Source organism: Uloborus diversus, chromosome 10, assembly GCF_026930045.1.
Source record: "Uloborus diversus isolate 005 chromosome 10, Udiv.v.3.1, whole genome shotgun sequence".
Classification (NCBI taxonomy): domain Eukaryota; kingdom Metazoa; phylum Arthropoda; class Arachnida; order Araneae; family Uloboridae; genus Uloborus; species Uloborus diversus.
This window is the reverse complement of record NC_072740.1, coordinates 78,451,870-78,474,925: the sequence shown is the minus strand read 5'-3', so window position 1 is coordinate 78,474,925 and position 23,056 is coordinate 78,451,870. Positions and strand designations below refer to the sequence as shown.

At 32.8% G+C, this 23,056-nt stretch overlaps 1 protein-coding gene across 1 annotated transcript in view; it reads right to left on the bottom strand.

Moving 5' to 3' along the window:
- Positions 1-22,644, bottom strand: part of LOC129231573 (putative polypeptide N-acetylgalactosaminyltransferase 10) — a 51,157-nt gene extending 28,513 nt beyond the window's left edge. The window contains exons 1-4 of the mRNA XM_054865930.1: positions 22,526-22,644; positions 11,948-12,141; positions 7,462-7,642; positions 4,637-4,811 (exon numbers count right to left, since the gene is read on the bottom strand). Coding sequence (XP_054721905.1) covers positions 4,637-4,811; positions 7,462-7,642; positions 11,948-12,141; positions 22,526-22,549 — 574 coding nt within the window. The 5' untranslated portion in view covers positions 22,550-22,644. The remainder of the gene's footprint in view (positions 1-4,636; positions 4,812-7,461; positions 7,643-11,947; positions 12,142-22,525) is intronic.
- Positions 22,645-23,056: the final 412 nt, after the last annotated feature.

Genomic DNA, 23,056 nt, shown 5'->3' with positions numbered 1-23,056 from the left:
TCGCAATTTCTTTCTTTCTATTTTCAGATTAATATTCTATTTTGGGACATATCATCAAGGTTTATTAATTGTTTTTCTTCACATTGGATCCTCCCATACTGTTTCTTATGCTATAAAAATATTTTTTTTTTTTTTTTTTTTTTTTTGCATCCTTAAATTTTCCACTTTTTAATATCATTTTTTCAGGTCATAAATAAAAAAAAAAATAAATTAAATTACAAATTAAAAAATAATCTCTTTTTTGAGATTTAAACTCTTTTTTTTTCAGTATCAATTGACATTTTTACACACTTCACCACTTTCATGTTTCTCTCGACTTATTCTAAATGTTTTATGTAAGTAGAATTAATCGTAAGACGAAAAACAGTTTGAACCTGGTTTTTAACGAATGAAATGCTTGATTTCTAAATAATTGTTGTACTTCATAATTTAGATACTGTGAATGCGTCTTAATGTATTTTAATCAATTATTATACAACTATCGTTCATAATGCTGACATTTTCGCATCCTAAATCTCGATGCAGTGCAAACGTACCTGTTAAACAAGTAGTTATTCAGAACCTAGATTCACTCATGTATGGGATCATTTTAGTCTTATTACAATTTAATTTTATTTTTAGGTTCATGATTTATTTTATACAGTGAAATCCCGTTACAACGAACTCCAAGGGGCCGAAAAAAATTTCGCTGCAACGGAATCGTCTTAAAAATTTCATTATTTTTATAAAAGTTTTTGTAAATCTGAACCCTAATATCTGCAACATTCATCATTAATAACGATCTAAAATATAAGTGAACACATTATTTTTTCTGAAAAAAAAAGAAAAGAAAAATATTGAGCACAGAACTTTTATTCATTGATCATCTTCACAAAAAGCGTTAGAGATTTGTTTCCAGAGGACATTATAAAAGATTCAAATTGGCGATTGTCACTTGCACCATAAGAAAAGTTGAAAACTTGCTGACCCCCTTTTGAATTCGCTAGATGCTTTACGTTCAGAGCGCAAAAATCGGCAGCGCTTGGCTAGATACTGGCTTTTGTTGTCACACATGAAACTTATAATTCAGCATGAACGGATTTTCGCCTTGAATAAATCTGTTCCGAAAGTACAAACGGAGTTTTCACGTTATGAAGTTTCACGAATTTTTGAAAAAATCTCTTCGTTAAAACGAGAATTTTTATAAATTACTTTAATGGGTTTTAAAACGGGTCCGAACGTTTTGTTCGTTGTATCGGTATTTGTTTACTGTAATCATAGTTTTGGTTTTCAAAGGTGAACTTGTAGGAGCAATTGCTTATCAGCATAAAACCCCTCAAATGAAAACCACATTTTTTATTCCTCAAGTTTTTTAAATTTATAAATAGAAGAATATTGTAGGGTAAAAGTTAAAGGATAAAATTGTAAACTCTGTGCATTTTCATTACAGAAGAATAACCTTCAAAGTCGCCTTGCTCTTCCAAAACATTTATAATTTAGTGATTTATGCGCATTCACCTAAATTATAGCTAAATTGATATCGTTATCTTACGTTGATGGAAACTTAAAATCTGCTCCAATGACGAGATATCGAATTGCAGAAATTTTCCACTTAAAAAAAAATCGTTACACATGATGTAGGGATTAATTGACAGTTCCATCCTTAATTTATGCTAATGACGCTTTCCCAGATTTCACTGTTTTAATCGTTTATTTTCTGAAAATAAGGATTATCAGAAAATTGATTAATTGCGTTATCATCCTCACAATTGTAAATTTGTCACGTTGTAGCATTTAAGAGGATATAAAAAACTTCTTTTCTGAGGCTATTCTGTAGTTGTTCAAATTCACGATTTTCAAACTTTAGAGACTCAATCATACTTCTTAAGTTTTTTCAATGGTGTTACTCAAGATATTTGAAAACATTGATTCATAGCTTTACATTAAAAAATTAGTTGTGGAGGAAGTGAACTTTATAATCATGGGTATGTTTCTATTGAGAGCTGAGAGAGATAAAATGTTTATTATATCATTTGCTCAAATTTGTATGTATGTATAGCTTCGACACTGAGGGAGGGGGGGATGGATCCACTCCGGGTGTGACATCATTCCTGGGGTGACGCACAAAATGTATTTAGGAGTTTATGAAAAAGATACGTATTTCCGTTCTGAAAGGTCACCTAAAATTTTAAGTTATGCGTTGTCTGTCGAACCCAATAGCATCACTTCAAGGGTGGGGGGGGGGGGGGGGACATTTACGACGGAGGACACCTAAAATGTCTTTACGAAGCACACACACATATATATATATATAATTCCTTTTTAAAATTTGGTTTAATATTTTATGTTATGTATAATCTATTAAACCCAGTAGTATCATTTAGGTAGAGAAGGTGGATATTTCAGCCGGGTGACACTTTTTTGGGAGTAATACCCAAAATATATTTAAAAGTTTATGAACATTATATACATTTACATTCTGAGATTTCCTCCATAGCTCTGTACAAGGAAGCACTTTTCTTTAATGATCGAACTTTAAATATTAATTTACTTTACTTTTAATACACTTACAAAAGCTATTCCATATGATGTAGTTTTAAATTTGGTGGACTATTAAAATCGCATATTTGAGCTCATAAAGAGCAATGGGTCCTACACGCTATTAAATATATTAATTACCTTTATTTCCTTCATAAATGTAAAGGAATTGAATATTTTTTTCGAATCATTAAACTGATTCTATTTTATAAAATACAGTAGGACTTTTTAGATAGTTTTAGTACGTTAAAGTAAACAATAATATGCTTAGTGAAAAAGAAATAACATTTAATTGCATAAAACTGTAGATTACTGCAGACATGTGTTTCTGGGTTACAAAGAACCCCATTTTCAATGCAAAATAAATGAGGTTATGAATGAAAAGACACCCGACAAAAGCAATGAGGCAGATAAGCAAGCAGCTTCAGAAGTAAAAACAGCGGATTAACCGAACACCAATGAGAAAATTATAAGCCGATAAAGAACCAATTGGAATGCAAACAATGAACTAGAGCTTTCTCACAGGTACATAACAAGAGCAAGAAAGAATTCGATTGGAGGAAGATTGACCCACAAAGCTTAAACAAAAAAGACATCTTCAATAACCGTGAATCGTTGTTTAATTTGAGAATTTTGGAGGGAGTTGCAACTTGTCGGTGAAAAAAAAAAAGAAACTTGTAATTCGTTTTCTTAGATATCCAAAATACCTGGAGGCTCATTCATTTACCATTCCTTTTCCCTCCTATTCTACTGCAACTTAATCATGGTAAAGAGATGCTCTCATAGGCCATATGAAAATCTCCACTTGCCGTGGATCAAAAGAAAAGAAAAAGCTAAACTGCAATTGGTGCCATCAAACGTTGTTATTTCTTTTTTTTACTTTTCAAGCACAAATGTATTCATTCAACTTTAATAATAGGCTTGCTTTTAAATAGGTAGTGCGTGTTTTATTTTTCAAAATTCTTTAGTGAACTTATTTATAAATGTATCTAAGAGTGTGTGCAATATGAACCTAATGAGGTTAATTACTGTTTATTTCTTTATTTTCACTATACTCTTTGCTCATTTTTTTAGGTACAAACAACATCCTGGTGATAAGCTAGAAATTTTGTAACATATTTATGAAGAATAACTAGTTTTTATACAAACGCTTTTATTCATCAAACTTTTGAAAAATTAATTCCTTATCAGTTCCACCGTTAAACAGCTATCATTAATCACAGTAATCGATATCCAATTTCAGAATGAGATCTTATCCCATTTTATGGAAGTCTAGGTTAACTCAGACTAAAATATTTCTAATTTGAATTTTGAAGCAAACTTAATTACAAAATCATCGATACGAATTTCTTTGTAATCAAAGATTAATCAATGAGACCAAGGCAGATTCTTTAAAAATCTATCTTTCATTCAATGATTAATTTGCATGCTCTTGGAGAATATGCTCATTCGCATTCTTGCGTAACTAACATCTAATGTCAGTCATTAGTAAGATTAATGACTACCCCTTATTTTACTCCTAACTTTCATATTATACCGTGATACATTCTTGAACAGTTTCAAGAAATAAATATTGCATTAAGATATAAGGTGCGCAATTAGTTCAGTTTCAAACTTTTTTTTTTCAATAAATTAATGGTTTATGACGTTAGTGTTTGTATTTTGAGATACCTTTCCAATGAAATGCAACCTGTTTTCAGCCTAGTTTCCATTAAGTGAAGAAAAGTTTTATGTGTTGTAGAAGTATGACTGAAAACAAATGCAATAAATGAATAAATAAAATAAATAAATGAAATTAAATTAAATAAGATAAATAAATGAATAAATGTAATAAATAAATATTAAAAAAATGAAAGAAGGGTTTTGTGGAGGTAGGGGGATTAGTGTCTATTGTTCATTCCCTAGAAATATTTTAGGAAACAATACGATTGGAACAGAACTATTTTGTTTGAAACAGCTCAGTGAAGAAACCTGATTCTGATTCCCACGTGTTTTAGCGATTACGGTTGCAGTATTTTTCCAAGACGTCCACCGAAGTGATTTTGTTTATTTTGCAGTAGACAAAATTAAATTAAGATAAAAAACTTCCATAAATTACCAGAAAATTTTACTCACTTACCCAGCAAGGGGGGTAACCAATCTACATTAGCTTCTGTGTGGGAATCGAGAAAGAGTATAACTTCTCCTGTAGCAGCTTTGGCTCCTAGTAACCTAGCCCTTATCAAACCTTCTCTTTTGGTAGCCCTCTTGATTTTGACTTTCGTATGATGATCACTCATATAACGATTTAGAGGCTCTTTCAGTTGAGCTGAAAGAAATATGAATCAGTTTTTGAAAAAATGAAAAGAAAATCTTTTAATTTATACGTAAGACGCAGTCATCTAGTTACCTAATAATTAATAATGTGCACTTAGAAAATCTCAGATGCGCGTATTCAAACAGTTGATTGTTCTCTTTGCGAAGGGTTAGGTGATTTACATCCATTTCTTCTTAGAATAAAGAAATTAATAAATTTGAATATTAATGAATATAAAATTAAAAAAGCTATGTGCCACACACGTCATTTTTATTACTGGGACAAGTACTTGCCCAGATAATCCTCAAAACAGACTCCTGCAGCACCCCAAAAAGTTCCGTCTGAAGGGATTGACGATTCTTCTTCTCGAGGGAAGCTTCTCTCAAAATTTCAAATTGAAATATCACACTTCCTTCTTTCTTTTTTTTAAATTCATACACTGTAAAAACGATTCAGAAACGTTCCTGGAAAATAATGGGCAGCTGATGTGCCCAATATCTGCCAGTAACATATCTTGCAAATTCCAGGAAGTTTTTCCGCTAAAATTCAGTAACCTTCCTCATATTATCCTGAAAAATTCAGAAATCTTCCCGTTTAAACCAGTCGTGTCTATGGAAATAATGTCTTGACATCATTCTGATTTATCAAGGAAGTTAAAAGAGCATTATTGCAAACATGGCCAAAGCTATGCCAGAATTGGAAGAAAGTACCGAGAATTTCACTTGCCCTGTAAATCTTGCAAAGCAATGCAGTCCACACTTTTTCGCTCCCTTTGGGAGTTTAATTAGCATGGACGGGTCGTACTTGAAGTAAAGCCGATACACTTTATAAATACGCTTAATTAATCTTTAAACTGGGAGCTAAAATTATTTTTCACAACAGTGAAAAGTCTGCATTCTTGCGACTTGTAGCAGTTCAGGAAACTTTTTGTCAAGAAAACTTAATTTTTCCAGGAAGTGGATAAAAACCATTAAAATCCCGAAACGTGATACGGAAATACCCAGTAACGTTTCGGAATTTTTTTACAGTGTACACTTCTTTCGTTTAAAGCGTAAACCAATTAGTACCATGCGTCACTATTCTGATTATCGCTCGACGTTTCATTTGTGGAGTGTAAAATTAGAAATAGGGTACCCATACTCTTCTCTTAATAATATTTACAAACTATACATTTTTGGGCAGGAAACAGAAAAAGTTGCGTCAAAAACTGAGTCATTCCGTGTCAAGTGACCTCATCTTCTTCACCCAACCATCTCCGATTTGAACGAAATTTTATAGAGGTTCAGACATGTCTTTGAAATTAACCTATAAAAATTTTAAGCTTCCAAGATCCAAATGCTGAGGATCTCGAGTCAATAAAAAAAAAAAGGGCTCCAAAATGGCGGATCAGCTTTGTGAAACGAATCGTCATGTTTAGTGCGGTTCCACCATTGAAGGCCATTTTGGAGCCACTTTCTTTTTCTTTCTGAGGTATCCTAGATCATCTATGATTTATGTCTTGGAAACTGAAAATTTGCATAGGTTAGCTTCAAAGGCATGTCTGCCCCTTTCTAATACGTCCTCCAAATCAGAGATGGTTGAATAGGGACCATTATGGTCACGTGACATGTAATGAATGTAGGATGTTTAGTTTTTGCAGTAATTTTACGCATCTTTGCTACCTGTTTCCTGCCAAAGCCTGCGTGATTCAGTTTAAAATGATAGCGAACTTTTCTTACCTGCTCTGATGTCCTTACGCAGAAAATTTTTGGACCTATAGTTTTGTTTCATCATGTTTAAACGTAGTTTACTATTAATAAAAAGTTTTCCATTGTTTTTGAGTCCTAACTTATGTAGTTGACGAATTCAAAAAGAAAAATGTCGTCGTGAACCAACATTTTCCTTCTGTGATTTGATAACCTAGAAAAAAAGATTTTAGCCTAATAAGGACATGATTCGCCTTATCAGGACACCCGAGTATCCGGTTGAGGATATGATCCTGTGCTGCATAAGCTGCACGTATGTACCTCAACTATGCGCAGGAGTGACCATAAAAACAGAAAATAACGAATTATCAGTGCCTCGAATGGGACGATTGATCTTTCTATTTTCTGTTGAAGTAAACATGAAATTTTGGATCGATAGTGTTTTTGAGTATATCAAATGAGGTTTAATATGTGTTTACGTTGAGAAAGATTTTTTCTCCCCCCCCCCTTTTTTTGAGTTTGATGGTACTTTTTATTTTGTCTTTTGTCCCACGAGAGTTATTCCTTGCCCAGATTGACCTTACTGGGGTCCATGTTTCTAATGAGCCTAAATTTTTTTTGTTAAAACTGCAAACAAATATAGTTGGAACTTAAATTTTCAATTGTAAATGTATATTTTAAAACTTTTTACGCTTCGTTTTATGAATCTGGAAAAGTTGAACCCAATTCAATCATAAATGAACGAGGCATTTGGCCATGAACCTTATTTGGCACGTTTTCCTTATTTCTTTTCTCCTCATAACGAATGTTCTTCCCAATGGCATTTAAAACGATTTTTTTTAATATCCAAATCAAGCCCTTTAAATTGGTTGTCATCTATTATTTTTACTCATACATTAAGGCCTATAATGGTAATGGCGTAAATAATTTGTTTCACGCTGAGAAATAGGAAAATTAAGTTACTTCTTTCAACTTGCCTTTTGTGCTAAAGTCATCAACCAAAATGATTTCTTCAATCAACTGTTGCGGTGATCTATTTATGATGCTGGTAACAGTCCTCAAGAGTGTGCTCCAATGCTCATTGTAAAATGGAATTACTATGCTAACTTTTGGTAAGTGAGATAAATATTTCTTTGACCTACAACTAGGAAAAAGTAAATAATGAGTTTTATTTTTAGTACAATCAGTGTGGATAGATTGTATAATCATTTTAAATGGCATTTAATAGGTTAGAAAAAATACAATTGGTTTAGATAAAAAAAACACGTTTCAATCAAAGATCATGGGACGCGGAAGCGTCCCGTCCCGCCAAGAAACCAAACGTCAGCAGCCAACAGAAGCAAATCCACCGCCAAAGACGAAAGAAAATAAAAACGACCAAGAACAAGATTACACGACAGAACAAGTTGGGGTTTTTTGGGTTTTTCACCCCTCTATATCTCAGCCCCATGAAGACCCCCGGAGTTGATTTTTGGCACACTCAATCTCTAGTGGCCCCTGACGCCGTAAACCAAAATACAATCCCCTGGACCATCAGGGGAGGAGGTATTAAAGTTATAAAATCGCTGTTCAAAAAAGTTTTCGCTTTCTTTGACAGGGCTACAGTCCAGACGAAAAACGTAATCAAGCTCAAATTTCGCACACACATTCCTTGTGCCCTACTGATGTGTCTTTTGTGCCATTTGACCCCCTCCCCTTCCCCCCTCGTTTTTACCCCCCAAATTGTACCTTTCCGGGGTTCTATCACAGCCCCCCGGGGGGCTACGGTAATGATTTTTTGTATACATATTCTTGGGGGGCCATTGAGTACTTATACAAAAATTCAACCCCCAGGGACATCATGGGCCGGAGTAATTGAAGTTTGAAAATCAATAATTTTCCCTAAATTCTAATGTACTTACTCTCAGCTCATAGGGTTTGTTTATCTCGGACTGCAATTGCAAGGTTAGAACAGATCTAACAGTTATTCCGAAGTTGTCATAGGAAATGAAATTCAATCAAGACTAAAACATATCCAACAGTTAGTTGCAACTAGACGTTAAATCGCGGATATCACAAATTTGCCACAGCGACTGCGCATGCGCGCAGACTTAGCTTATTGGGCTTTCTGTTTTCAGATTCTATGTTGTTTGTTTACACGTAAGCAGAGAAACAAATTAATGAATGATATTAGAATGTTGCCTCCCCCCCCCCCCCCCCCCCCAAAGTTTTGCCGATACGAAATTTCCTTACCTCTGTTTTTCAGTGTTGATACATTTATGGAGGGAGGAAATTTTAAATGTCGGCGCGAAACTGGGATTAAACCATTACAATATTTTGCGTGACAAATTATATGAAACTGTACGCATATGAATACGACACATATAACTTTTTAATTGAAAGCGAAAAATAACTTTTTTATTGGTTTGCTTATTTTCTAAATTAATGGATTTTTCACAAACAACACATAATGAATTGAAAATATATGAAATACGTGTGTGGATATCCGTGCTTTGCAGTAATTTGTTAGCTGAAAAATTTTTTGCAATTAATTTAAGCAAGACTTTTAATGAGCTTAGTCCGCGCGCAACATGCCCATTCGCTATGGCAAATTTGGGATATCCGCGATTTGACATCGAGTAAAGTTGTATAGAACTTCTGACACATTCAAATTTAAAATATTAAATGGCTTAGTTTTTTTTTCTTTTTTGCTTGGTGATAACATGCGTTATTTCGTTTTTTAAATGAACTTTTAAACAAAACTAGGTATTAAACAAGACAAAGACTTCTATCAAGAAAAAGATAAATCACCAAACAATTAAAATTATCCCATAAAACGTAAAATAATCCACGATTTAAGAAAAAATGTAATTAAACAAAAAGTGAAAAGCAAGATTAAAATAACCCTCAAGCTGTAAAACATTTAAAGAAACCTTCATGAAAATGTTGAATAATCTGTCAAATAAAGAAACTGTAATAGAATTTATTGCGAAGTTGTAAAATACTCGAAAACAATATAATTTAAAATATAGTATTTTATTATCCAAGAAGTTTTCTTTGCAACAAAGAGGATACAAGGATTGCAATAAAATTTAAACCGCCCAATTCTCGCAAAATGAACATAGAATCTTAATAGTCAGAAAATAACTTGACGTAAAATTAGGCTAGCCATTATTGTTCCTTAAAAACCCAAAACAGCGTTGTTTCAATTGAAAATTTTCTGACTTGAAGTTCTCAATTCTAAAAATACAGACAAAATAATAATATCAATGCAAAAAGATGTGATATCTCATCAAAAACAACCCTGTTGTAAAAATTTCCCCGCCAAGAAAACCTTTAACTTTTCCGCAAAAAAAAAAAAAAAAAAAAAAAAAAAAAAAAAAAAAAAAAAACTGCATCCTAAACCCAAAAACACTCAGCCATAAAAAGTTATGATATCTAGTTTGCCCGCCAAGTATCTGCCTAACTATCATCCTCCCTCTTCTCCTTTTTCATCACAGCTACTTCCATTAGAACCTCCTCCCACCTTCAACTCCTCAGAAATATGTATAGATCTTTTAAATTGTTTATCTTGTTTGGCGGGAAGCTTTTCAAAGTGAAGTGGTTGCTTGGTGAGCAAAAAGCTTCCCGCCAAACAAGATAAACAATGTGTGATTTTTTGTGCGGAAAAGTTAAAGGTTTTCTTGGTAGGGAAATTTTTACAACAGGGTTGTTTTTGATGCGATTTTACTTTACAATAAATCTCCCCCCCCCCCATCCCATTAACAGCATAATGCACGTATAACAGTTCTACTGTTATATAATTCATATTTTCTTAAAGAGTACAAATCTCTACCAGTAACTGTATACAAGTAGAATAAATGAACGAATGAACAGCATCAATACCTGGAATAATAAGAGTACGAAGAAAAACTTGATGCGAAGACTGCTGAAGTTGGAACAGAACTTTTCCTAGGTAAAAAGTGTGATTTTTTTTTTTTTTTTTAAATGTTCTTGCTGGAGCTCTGTGCGTCGTTTCCGACTCTGTTATATGGTGTGCTATCTTTTTTCCTAACTGTATAAAGTTATTAATATAAGCTAAAGAAACATATATTCCTGTATTGAGTGTAATGTCAATGTTGGCTGTTTGTAATGGAATGTCTTAAAATTCAGCAATAATTAATTCTTTTAAACTCCCTACAGTGCAGAATTTTAATTTTTCTACGATTTTTTTTAAAATGACGTATTGATTTAAACTGAATGGAATAAAGTTGGTCAAGGAATCTTAATAACAGGGTATTACCTGTGCTCTTAAAGCATTAAAATGAACACGAAACAAAGCAGTAGGTATTTTATTTCTAAATTATAAATAATAATAATAATAAAAAAAACTATCTTGTTGGATATGAAAGGCATTTTTTGTTATGTATCCATAACTACTATATACTATTATAATTACTAATACTACAATATTCATGTGCTGCATTCCTCTGTCAAATAATAACACATCCGACGTAATAAATTTAGTGGTTTTTAAAGGCAATGTCATTGAATTGCAAAGCTATACTTGCAGTCTGCACAAACGTAAAGTTTTATGACTTAATTTAAAAATAGAACTGAAATGAATGAAAAGTGGTATATCAGGTGATTAATCTGTGCATCAATAAAAATGCAGCCCGTATGTTTTATTACTATTATCAATAAATAAAGGGATAAACATGTACTTGAGTTGTATTAATTGGCAAAAGGTTAACCTTCGAACGCTAGAACCCTGTACATCTGACCTCATGAATTTTGATAGAATATTGAAAAAGTTACTTTGGTTTTTCTGTAGTGTATTTCCGCTGACCACAGACAAGATGAAGAGCATAACGCTAAAAGGATAAAATGTTAAAAGTCTAAATATAAAGCGTTACTGATGCAAAAGAAAGACAATATCTCTTTCATTAATGCTGACGATAGATCATATTTTAAATATTTGAGTTAACCATTTTAATAGTTTCCATACTTCACGATAACAAATTTTAATGCAATAACGTAAAAGCCGCAGTTGCTTCTCAATATATTCTTCAATAGTATTTTATTGTTGAACGACATGGAAAAATTCAAAAATTTAAAACATTCATGTCTATTGAAAGGAGTCAAAATTGTTATTTTTATATTTTATAAATGCTTGTATATCTACTTAAAACAAGCAGTTTCAAAACACTAAAGTATTTTTTTTTTACCTTTCTGTTCTGCAGAAAAACAGATTTTTTTTTTAAATGGCAGTCTCGCTTATAAATGTATGGGATGTATACATTCTTTGAAGGGATTTATTTTGGGAGGAATTTATGATAATTTTGCGTCTAAGAAACTATCTTGTTTTAGAAACATGGTTGGCAGTTCCTGATTTTTCTTTTCATTTAGTGTTCAATATATTTAGAAATAACCATAGGTTATGAGATATCTCAAGTATCGTTTAACTGCACTAGCTTTCTAAGTCGCTTACCTTGGATGTCTAATATCAGGGAGAGATCGATTCAATGCTATAAAATCGCTTACAAGAGCGTTATAACCATTAGTCTTGTAAAGGTCTTTAGCAAGTTCTAGGCCTGGTGGTAGATAAAATGGTTCTCCTTTCTCTCCAGGTCCATGAGGAATTGACTCATTCTTTGGGATGAACCAGGATTTTTTCAGTGGTGTCTAGACGAAGACATATGATTTAGCTCTTAAATAATATTTCATGCATGTTATAATATAGTCAAAATCTAATATTTCATTTGGGGCTGACTATAATTAATGTCACAATTTTTTCAGCAAATTTGACCTCTTCCCCCTGTGTCAGAAAGTGTCACACTTCACCTGCCTCTTGTCACATATTCACTCTGTTTTTCATTAGCGTATTTTTAAAAAAATGTGTGATGCCACACTTCTCATTACTCTTTCCGTCCTCTTCTCACGAGCTCTCACAATTTCATGAACTTCCCCCTCAAAGAATGACATCATTTGTGGACTGTCCCTTATGTGTCATACGATAGTAGAAGAACAGTAGTTCAACAAGAAAAGAAAAGGATGATGCAAGGTACAGTGAATGGAAGTGGATAAAATATACGGTCATGGAAATGAACCAATTAGATAGGTTCAGGTTTTGACACAACAAAACCTGAAACCTTTTTTAATCACTTTCATCAGTCTTGATGCCATGGAAGTTGAAAAATGTTCTTGAAAAATTTTATCCTAGCTTTTTCGATGGAGAAAATAAGTTCTTGCTTGTTTCGACATTGAATGTCAATTTTTCATACTTCGGGTGCCAGAATGACTCAAAGTTGCCATTAAACTTAGATCGAGCTTTTTGTCGAGCCGGTACAGTAATTTCACGGAATAAGCATTAAACAATGAATTTGAGATTTAAGAAACATGCAATTAGTCGTTATCCTGCTGGAACAAATTGTTTAAAATAGTGATTAACGGTGTTTTTGTTTCAAACAAATACTGCTATGTACATCAATATCACTCTCAGAATTCATTCTGCCATGCACAAAAAACATTGGTACTGTTTCCTTCCGTAGCGAAACTTCCACACACCATTACTGAGCCGCCTCCAAGTGTACGCGTTGAGATTTTTTTTTCCTTCACAGAGATCGCGTACCAGAAGTAGAAAAAAACCATCTAGTCCATCATAATTAAACTTTTTCACACCAGAAAAGATGACAGTGTCCCACTTTTTAACCATAACAACGCATTTTTGGCAACGCTCAACCCGTGATCTTTTACAAATATTTTTAGAGTTGGTGGTGACATTAGTTTCACGTGATGAATTTTTTTTTTATCATGCTGAACAGTTCTAGAACTGCATTGTAGCTTGAATTCCCATCTAATATGTCTTGATGTTTGTTTTTTGGAGCAAGCTCGTCTCATTATCGTGTGTTTCACACGTACAGAAACAGAAGATTTCCTATCTGTTCGTTTTTGTGGTCCTTATTTGCCGGGCTTTTTGAGAAAGCTCTAAATGATCGATCTTTATCTATTCAGATTTGTTGCTATTTGACGTAGTAAATAGTGAAGTTTTTCAAGCAACCACGTTCGTTTTCTCAAATTCTTTAAGTTTAGTACCTAACGGCATGACTATAAAAATAGAATGTGACGGCCGCAATCGTTTACTTAGCATTTATATTTTTATGTAGTGCAGTGTGCAGAATAAAAAAAAAAAAAAGCAAATTTTGCTTTTTAGAACACACAAATCTAATTCTCATAATTTTGTCCAAATAACAAGGATGTATAAATTCAAACTTCATTGTATGAATACGAAACTTCTACGCATTTCCAATAAAAGTACTAAAAAAATTGTTGTACCATTAGTTTCTAGTCATAAAATTTGCATTACTTTCTGACCAAATGCAGCCCAGATCTGGGGATTTTTCTTTTGTCTTTATAATTTTGACTACCATTGTATATTTTTTTATTTTTCACTTGTCGAATTGTTACACGGACTGATGAAAGAAAAAATATATAGCTTAGCTTTGTAGCTTATGGCACTACACTTTAATAAACCATCTAATTTCAAAAGAAATTGAATTAGCTGTTTGATAAAATATCAACACTGCAATAAGATAAAGGACAGAAAGTTGCCTAGCATGGAAAATTGATTTGATAATTAATCAATAATTGCTACTTAAAGAACATAAATCTGTAATAAGTGAACCCTAATTCGTCCACATGGCTGCATAGACGCATGTATCTGAAGTAATTATCTTTTAACGATTTCTTCAACTTTTTTAGCTCAAAATAAGCATTCTATCTTTCTAATTTCCAAGGAAGATTTTGAAATCATTGGTTTCAGAGATGTTTTTTAAATCTATACATCTTTTGCATTGTGCTACAGCTAAACTGAACGAAAAAAGTTAAGGATTTCTTTCAGTACTTATGAAGACAAATGACTTCCCTGAAAAGACAAGTTTTAGCAATAAATATTGGCATATTTTTTCCCCTTTAAATTCGGGGTTCAGAAAGGCAGATAAAAACTTAAACACTACTTTTAACGTCCAGCTCAAGCGAGGGTGTGTATGCATTCACCAATTCAGTTGACTAATTCAAAATCAATAAGGCTTCGGCAAAAACACTTTCTAAACTTCTTTAAGATAGAGTTTAAGAAAAGTTTACTCAATAATTAAAGAAAATTGTTAGCAAAACAGCGAAAATGCAATTTTAAAGAAAGTGTAGAATTGTTTGTCTAAGAAGATTAATGATAATTTCAAAGAAATTTAAATAAAAAACGCATTATAGGTTGGGGTGGAAAAAAAAACCTATTTAGTGTCAACTGTCTGCCTCATTTTATTCGTAAATAATTGAAAACATTTTTCTCTCTGTAGTGACTTTATTTTATTTTCAATATACTTTCATCTTTTCTTAAATTGCGGTGGCTAAGATTTAAAAAAAAAAAATCCCCATTACATACAAATAAAAGAGTTTTGCTTTGAAAGTAAAGAGAACATTATTTCAAATGCTATAGAACTAATAAAGATTTAATATCTTTACAGTTAAATTAACAACTGCTGTGTATCATGTGTTTTGTAAGATTACATCGAAAAACCACTCTAGTTCAAAACCAAAAAAATAATTTAATTATTTAAAGTTATATGATGTGTAGCGTAAATGCTTAGGAAAAATTATAAGTTTATAGATAAGAGTTTCAGATTTATTGTTACAGTTAAGAAAATAACGTGTGATTGAAGTAATTTAAGTTTTTCAAATATTGGTAGGCATAATCTTTATAGAATTGAAAGTAATGGTTGTTTCTATATATTCTGTTGCAAATTTGGCAGATCCAAAAAAGGTGAAAAAATATATAGTATATAACAATTAATTTATGCTACTTCTATCTCTAGAAATACATTTGTTCACTTCCTTATAGGATTCGGTTCACGTTTTCTGAAGCACACTTTTTGGGCGTTACCGTATTAATCGTCCAGCATCAAAGCAGTTTTCCATCACCAAATTCTTATTGCGTGAGTCTTAGGCACATGTTCAGAATTCAAACTTATGTCCGATAGCGGTACGCACTTCATTTTAGAAAATTTATTAATATGTGTTCATGAATTAAATACGAATTGCCAAACAGTGTGGGACATCTGCTCTAGCAATGAGAAATGCTGTCAAGAGATGCGAAAATCTTGTCACGAGAAAACAAGCTTTGGGCGTTGGTTGTGTTTTCAGAATTATTATTTATTGAATCAAGCAGCGTTCCTATTTGTAAAAATGTGGCAGTTATTTCACATTTCTTCTAAATAAGTTTTAGGGAGAAAAATGTTGAATCCTTTAATTTTATTAAATTTATTTGAAAACGAAATATGAGAAGAATTAAAAAAACGTGTTCCGAGAAAACAGACAGCCCTGCAAGGGATACTTTTAGGAAACCTGCTTCGTTTTCAACACAAATTCTTCCGAAGATCCATGTTTGAAAATTGTACGCTTTACAAAAGTGATGATAGCAAAAGAGTTTTTTTTTCAAATTCACGATCACACACATACACACACACACACGAAGGATCTTTCCTAAGACAGCTAATTCAATAAAATTAAAATGCCTCCTTTAAAAGTTTGCATTTCCTTATTATGTTATTTTCATGCACTTAAGTAGATAATGGAGTAAAATTTCATCATGCTCTGAGAAGAGAAATCATTTTCCAATTCAGCACATTGATGGACAAAAGCATTTCAATAGTTTCACCCAAAAAATATTTTAAATTTGAAAAAATGAATAAAGCACTGATTTTCAAGGATATCTCGAAAATATGTTAAAATTTAAAAATAAATGTACCCTAAAAAAACTTCAATAAGCATTTTAAAGATGAAACATAAAGATAATGGTTTATAAGCATTCCTGAGTTTAAAGGAAAAAAAAAAAGGATGTTTCTCCAAGTGCCGTGTGATTTAAAAATAAATAATTCTCTCATAAAGTGTTTTAATATTCGAAATAATGACAAGATTTGTCATGAGATTTAACAGCATTTTATGACGAGGAAAATATGTGATTATTTTGGCTGAAGTAAAAATTTTCATTTGGACACCCGTGCAGTGGCCAGAAAATATGTTAAGTTATAAAATGTAAGAAAAAAAAAGCCATGCAACCTTGATTCGCATACTATTGAAAGGTATCTCTAATATTTGAAACTATACCAATCATTAAACGGTTAATCGCATCAACAGCAGTATTAATTTAATGTATCCGTTTTGTTTTGTCTCTTTCATCACATGGGGTTTCATGACCTGCGTTCTGCGTTTCATTCAAGACAAATAGGGTAAAAGCATCGAATATGGTGTAACTTTTGTTATGCCATCTACAACTAACGTGATTATCAAACAAAAAACTAAAACAATAATAATGAAATTCAGGATTCTGGGCTTAGGATCATCTAGAGAGAACAAGCTTAAACCAAAAGTTTTAGTCATCAACTGCAATTTTTCCAAAAATTGAGAAAAGGTTGTTTACACGAAATGCCTCCTATTATGAGGATACTGCAAAATTAATACTAGAAAACAACTGTTTTTGCATTTCATAAATCAATTTCCTGCGCTTCAAATAAATGATATTCTTTTTTCGATTACCAGCGCAATCTATATGAGCCTATTTAAGGCACTTTTGACTCGGAGTCCATTCCCATTCCCCCCGATCATTTGAAAATGACTCAGGACAATCTCACAGTACATTTTCATTTTCCATTTCGCTTATTTATTCTTCTTTTACTGAAAAAAAAAAAGAAATTTGCTTCCCCCCCTTATTGCGCATTTTGCCGAAATTGAACCCTACTATTGAGCATCTTTCTAACCTGATTTCAATTCTTAATCACATGTATTAATTATGTTTGAACTCGATTAAGGTAATGCACTAGTAGTGGCCACAGTTAAGCACATTTTATGTCTTTTTTAAACTGTGGGTCTACAATATTAATTCCAATTTTTTAGCTCAATGAACGTATTATAGCCCAACTATTCCTAAATCGTCCCATTTTCTAAAAATGCCAGAATTTAAATTTTTTCAATTTTTATCTATTTTTTCCAAACTTCAAATTTGATCCAATAGTGGCCACTCCGAAATCTGATATTTTCAGTAGTGGCCACATGCATGAGTCAGCAGTGGCCAGCAGACATCCTTTCCTTAGAATTCACAAAACTCACTTTAAATTCAAATAACTGATGGATAAAATTGATTCATCATGATAGTTACATTAAGTACCAATATATTAATCACATTTTTATTGTACATTTCTTTCTTCAAAGTACATAAGTACTTAGGATAAAATAAAAAAGTTTTTAGTAGAAAATTTGTATTTGTATTTTTTGTACGCTAATGTAAAAAGTAAAGTAAAAGAAAATGAATGTACTTATATAAGTATTCTACGTATGAACTTTGGTAAGTATGAACTGAATAATTAATATCACTACGAAATCTTTACTAATAAAAAAGCTAAAAGTCTGTCTGTATATCTGGATCTCTGTCTGTCTGGATGTCTTTGACGCACATAGCGCCTAGACCGTTCGGCCGATTTGCATGAAATTTGGCACAAAGTTAGTTTGTAGCATGGGGGTGTGCACCTCGAAGCGATTTTTCGAAAATTCGATTTTGTTCGTTTTCTATTTCAATTTTAAGGACATTTTCCCGAGCAAAATTATAAGATGGACGAGTAAATTATCAAGTTATCATAACGTGGAGCCGTAACATGGGCAAGCCAATTGGCGAGAAAGTCACCATACATTATTTGTAAATACATAGGCGAATCAAAAGACCTCTTAATTTTTCTACTATGGGCAAAGCCGTGCGGGTACCACTAGTTCATAAGAAAATAGTAAGTACACAATTCAATGTAATTCTAGGACAATTTGTTTCCTACAACTTATCAAGGTATATCAATGGATATAGGAAATTGTTAGCATAAGTTTTCAATACTATTAAAGGCAGGGTGTCCATGCACCTAGAAAGTCATGGATTTCGGCTATGATCAAAAATGGTGATGGAAAGTCATGATTTTCGGCAAAAAGTGCTCAAAAGGCATGGAAATTGACAATTGGTCATGAATTTTGAGTTCAAGAACATGCATATTTATCGAATTCTGCACATTAACTTAAACTTGCGCACCTTGGCCATTTTTTACGCTATTACGTGTTAACCCGGGAGAACTCGCATCGGGCCTCTCAGGCCCGGTCATTACAAAACTACACTGCCAAAAATCACCCCTTCAACGGAAATTAATGAGGTCCACAGTAGCTGCGTTCAAAGTGACCTAAATACTTACCACATGTTTTTTGGGAATGTACATTCCCCCTTTTCCCCAGAAAATTCCGGTTCGGGCCTCAGAGGCCCGGAGCGAGCGCTCACGCTTTTCATTTCAGATTGTGAATGTAAAGGAAGAGGTTGTGAAATGCACCGCTATTTAAGCTACAAAGATGAAATGAAGCGGTTGCAGACCTTGTTAGTTGAAGTTTCAACTGATGAGAACTCCCTTAATGAAGATGATGAAGAAGAAGTTGACACAGAACACAGTATAGCGATCATCAGTCATGCTTAGAAGAAGATTTAGATTCATGTATCATAAAACTTTCTTAAACCTTACTTTTTAAAACATATTTTAGCTGCTGTTTATCTATTTATAATTCAGTGTTGAAAACACATTTTTTTTCTATTTTGCAAACTCATTTTACTGAAATAACCACTCCGGGCCTACGGAGCCCCCCGCGAGCTTTCGTGTGACAAAAAGTACCGCGAGTTCTCCCGGGTTAATCCCAATTTTTCACACATTTCTAAATCCGATTGCATCCGCTTCTTTAATACTCGCTCATTTTTCTTTTCCTTGTGATTTTACCTTTTGGACATTTATAATTATGTATTTAGAATTATTTTTAACCCTCCTTATATGTCTTATTGTGTAGTTGAGGACTTTTAGACTTCTAATTTTGCCGATCGCATTCAATGCAAAAATTTTAAATCATCCGTGTTGATTCAAGAGACTCATAAAAATTATCATTAATTCTCAGCTATGACTTAAGTTAATGAAGATTTTAGAAAATAAATTTGGGCTGAAGAATTAATTAAGAATTAACGTTTTGTACATCGATAAAATATAGAAATCAGGGAATTTTCGAAGGTAAAAGTTTAAAAAGTCCGTAAATGTTACATATTTCACAACTTCGAAAATTTTACAACATTTGTAACCTATCATAAAACTTAAAGCGGTAAATATCTGGTATTGTCTGGTAAATTATTTTTTAAGTACTTTAATATTTTATTTTTTTCTGATTATTTATGCTATTTATTGTAAACATAATTTTAGTAGCTATTAAATTATTGCTAGTCACAGATAATTTAGAAAACTGCTAGTAGTACCATGCTCCTATTTTTTATTCGGGAAGCTTTGAATTTTTATCCGGTAAGCTAATAATTTCCCCCTTCCCAAAAATTTGAATTTCGGGCGTCCCTGACTATTAGCAGTGATAAATAAATATGAATCAATAGATTATAAATTGTAAACCACATACTTACTGACATGATTTAGACTAACAAAGATAAAAATTGGACAATAAACAAGTGTTATAACTGGAAATTTTATATATCATGGCTTTTTCTAATTTTACTGTGTGTGACTTACTTCTAATAAGTGATTAACACCTTTAAAAAAATCTGTATTTTCAAGAAATAATTGCTTAAATCTAAGAAATTAAAAATTATCTGCTTTGCTCAGAAAAGGGATAACTTCGATTAAGCATTATGTACTTCCCCCTTCATTTTTTTTGCCTGCTCAGCAAGCAGGTTGCAATCTCTCTCTCGGTTCTAGTAGAATGTTTCTCCTCTTTTTGTACTGCGCGTCAAATTCCATTTTTTTTTACAACAAGCTATTTAATAATTCCCCCCTCCCCGTGATATGCGCCCCTAGGCCAGGGCGTATGGGCCTAGGGGATGGCCTGTTGAGTAATCCGGGCCTGTCCATAGAACAGGTAAACGCACTAGTAGGCGCCACAGTGAAGCATATTTTTGTGACTTTTTTAAACTGTGGGCCTACACTATCAATTACCATGTTTGAAACTCAATGAGCATATTATAGCCCTTCTCTTCCTTAATCGTGCCATTTTTTGAAAATACCAGAATGTCCATTTGTTCAATTTTTTTCAAACCTCAAATTTGATCCATCAGTAGCCATTATATAATGTATATGAATCAGTAGTGGCCATATTGCTGTATAGAAGGGGCCACCTGGTGGCCACTACTAGATCACACAATAATATTATGTCAGAAATGAAGCAGGTTTTTATGTAAAGAGATTACAACATATTAAAAGGAAAATTGAGTTGATTTATGAAAAACCTTCCTGATTCAGTAGTGGCCACTCGGTGGCCACTTTTGAATTTCCCAACTTTTTTGGTACCAGTAGTGGCCAGATAAACTGTCAGCCAAAAAAGCAACTATTTCAAGTTGAAAACGCTCCAAACATGATCTTTCACATTTCATAACATGGTTACATCTCTAAAAATATTATTTTTGAGCATTGTTCTATTCATAATACGACACAATGTTTATATACCTCGTTACGGAGAAGCGTTAGAAGACAGCTGAAAAAACATCGACAATCCAGGCGACCGTATTAAACAGTTGATAACAATTTTCCATGATGCTCTACCTACTCCTCCTTAAACTGCCCACTACACTATAGCCTGAGGTCTACCTCCTGCAAGTTTGAATCCACTGGGACCCCTAGAATCCTTATTTTTAAAATATAAACCTTAAAGTGGTCACTACTGAAGCAGTGGCCACTACTGGTGCATTTACCATAAATGCTGAATCTATATTTGTACAAATAGTTTGAGAAAATTATGATTTTTAATATTTAAGTTTGGTATTGCATTCAGTACTTCTTTAATATTAAGGAATACAGTACTTTGAGAAAATGAAGATATGTTTGTAATGCCTCCTCAATTATTCTTGTTTAGTGTGTTCTTACAGTTTGGTTTCTGAAGAATGCTATCTTTAAAATAAATACAAATTAGATTTAACTCATGACATTTTCAGTAAAATGTACATTTTGAGTGTGACAGTAATTTCGTACCATACGTTTTGAAATACTGTACACTCATTAACCACGACCGATAATCGGGATTTTTTTTTTAAATGAATAATCGGTGAGACTCATGGGATTATTCCGCATTGCATAAATAGCATATATGTTGTACCTTCATGTGCTTCAATTAATGATATTCGCTTGCTGTCTCATTTTTGTTTCAAAAGCAAATTTTAAAAACTACCATTACAGAAAACTTTCTCCGTTTTTGGCCTCAAGTTATCTCTGTATAAACTAAATTGGTCGCGCAAAAGGTTAAATAATAACATAACTCTCACTTTCACATTTTAACTTACTTCGTATCTCACACTGTAAGAACAATTCTGAAATATTCCTGAAAAATGGTGTGTAGCTAATGTGCCCGATTTCTGCCAGTAACGTAGCTTGTGAAACACAGGAACATTTTCCGCTACACGTCAGTAACCTTCCTGAAATTATCCTTGAATCTTTCTACAGAAATTTCCCCGGTTAAAGCCAGTCATGTTTCTGGAACGTTCAGAGAAAACTTAAGGAGGTATTAAGTAACATATTGGCGCTTTCTTGAATTACCAAAAAAGCTTCCAAAGCATCATTGCAACCGTGGTCAAAGCTAAAGCAGAATTGCAAGTAAGTACCAAGCTTCTTTCTTGCCAGCAATTCTTGCAAAACTGCAGAGTCCAGAGACTTATTTGCTCTGATTGAGAGCTTAGTCACTCTGTACGGGCCGTAATTGAGCTGGAGTCACTTAATAATAATGTTCCGACTGCAAAAAATATTTTCACAACCGTGAGAAGTCTGCATTCGTATACCTCTTAGTACTTCAGCAGCATTTTTGACAAAGATTACTAAATTTTCACAGGAAATTAGTGAAACCTGTGAAATCACGAAACGTTCTACGAAAATAATCTGTCACGTTTCGGAATTTTTTTACGCAATGTAATAAACACTAATTTTACAAAATGTAAAAAAGATGGGATAAATAACACAAATCAGTTCACACTTACTGTTGAATGTCGAGTTTTCTCCATTTCTGAAAACACAGACAGCGCATCCCCTTTCTCAGCTCCATCAGATGTTCGTATAAACCTTTGCAATTCTAAAGATGTGATGGTAGCTTTGAGCATCAAGCCAATGCAAAAGACAGCACAACAAATGGCAACTATCAGCTTCAAAAGCAATCTTCTCTTTCTGCGAAACATTGACGAAATAAATTCCAAAACTAATCTTTTCTCATGCGAATGGAAGTTATTAGTTCCGTTGAATTTTCAAGCACACCTCTTTTTTTCCATTTAAATCTTAATTTAAGCTATATTGGTTAACATTATTTCATATTACTTTATGTTAATGCGAAAAAGACAGTCAAATATTATGTGTAAGAATTTTGAAGTATGAGTTTCCAACTTTTTACTAATTTACTTTTTATTGTTTGTATTATACTGTATTTTACGTGGTGAGCTAGCTAGAAATACGCAAGAATATAAGATAAACATTTTGATGTAAATAAATATCTTGTTGTATTTCTGCATGTGTCAGTT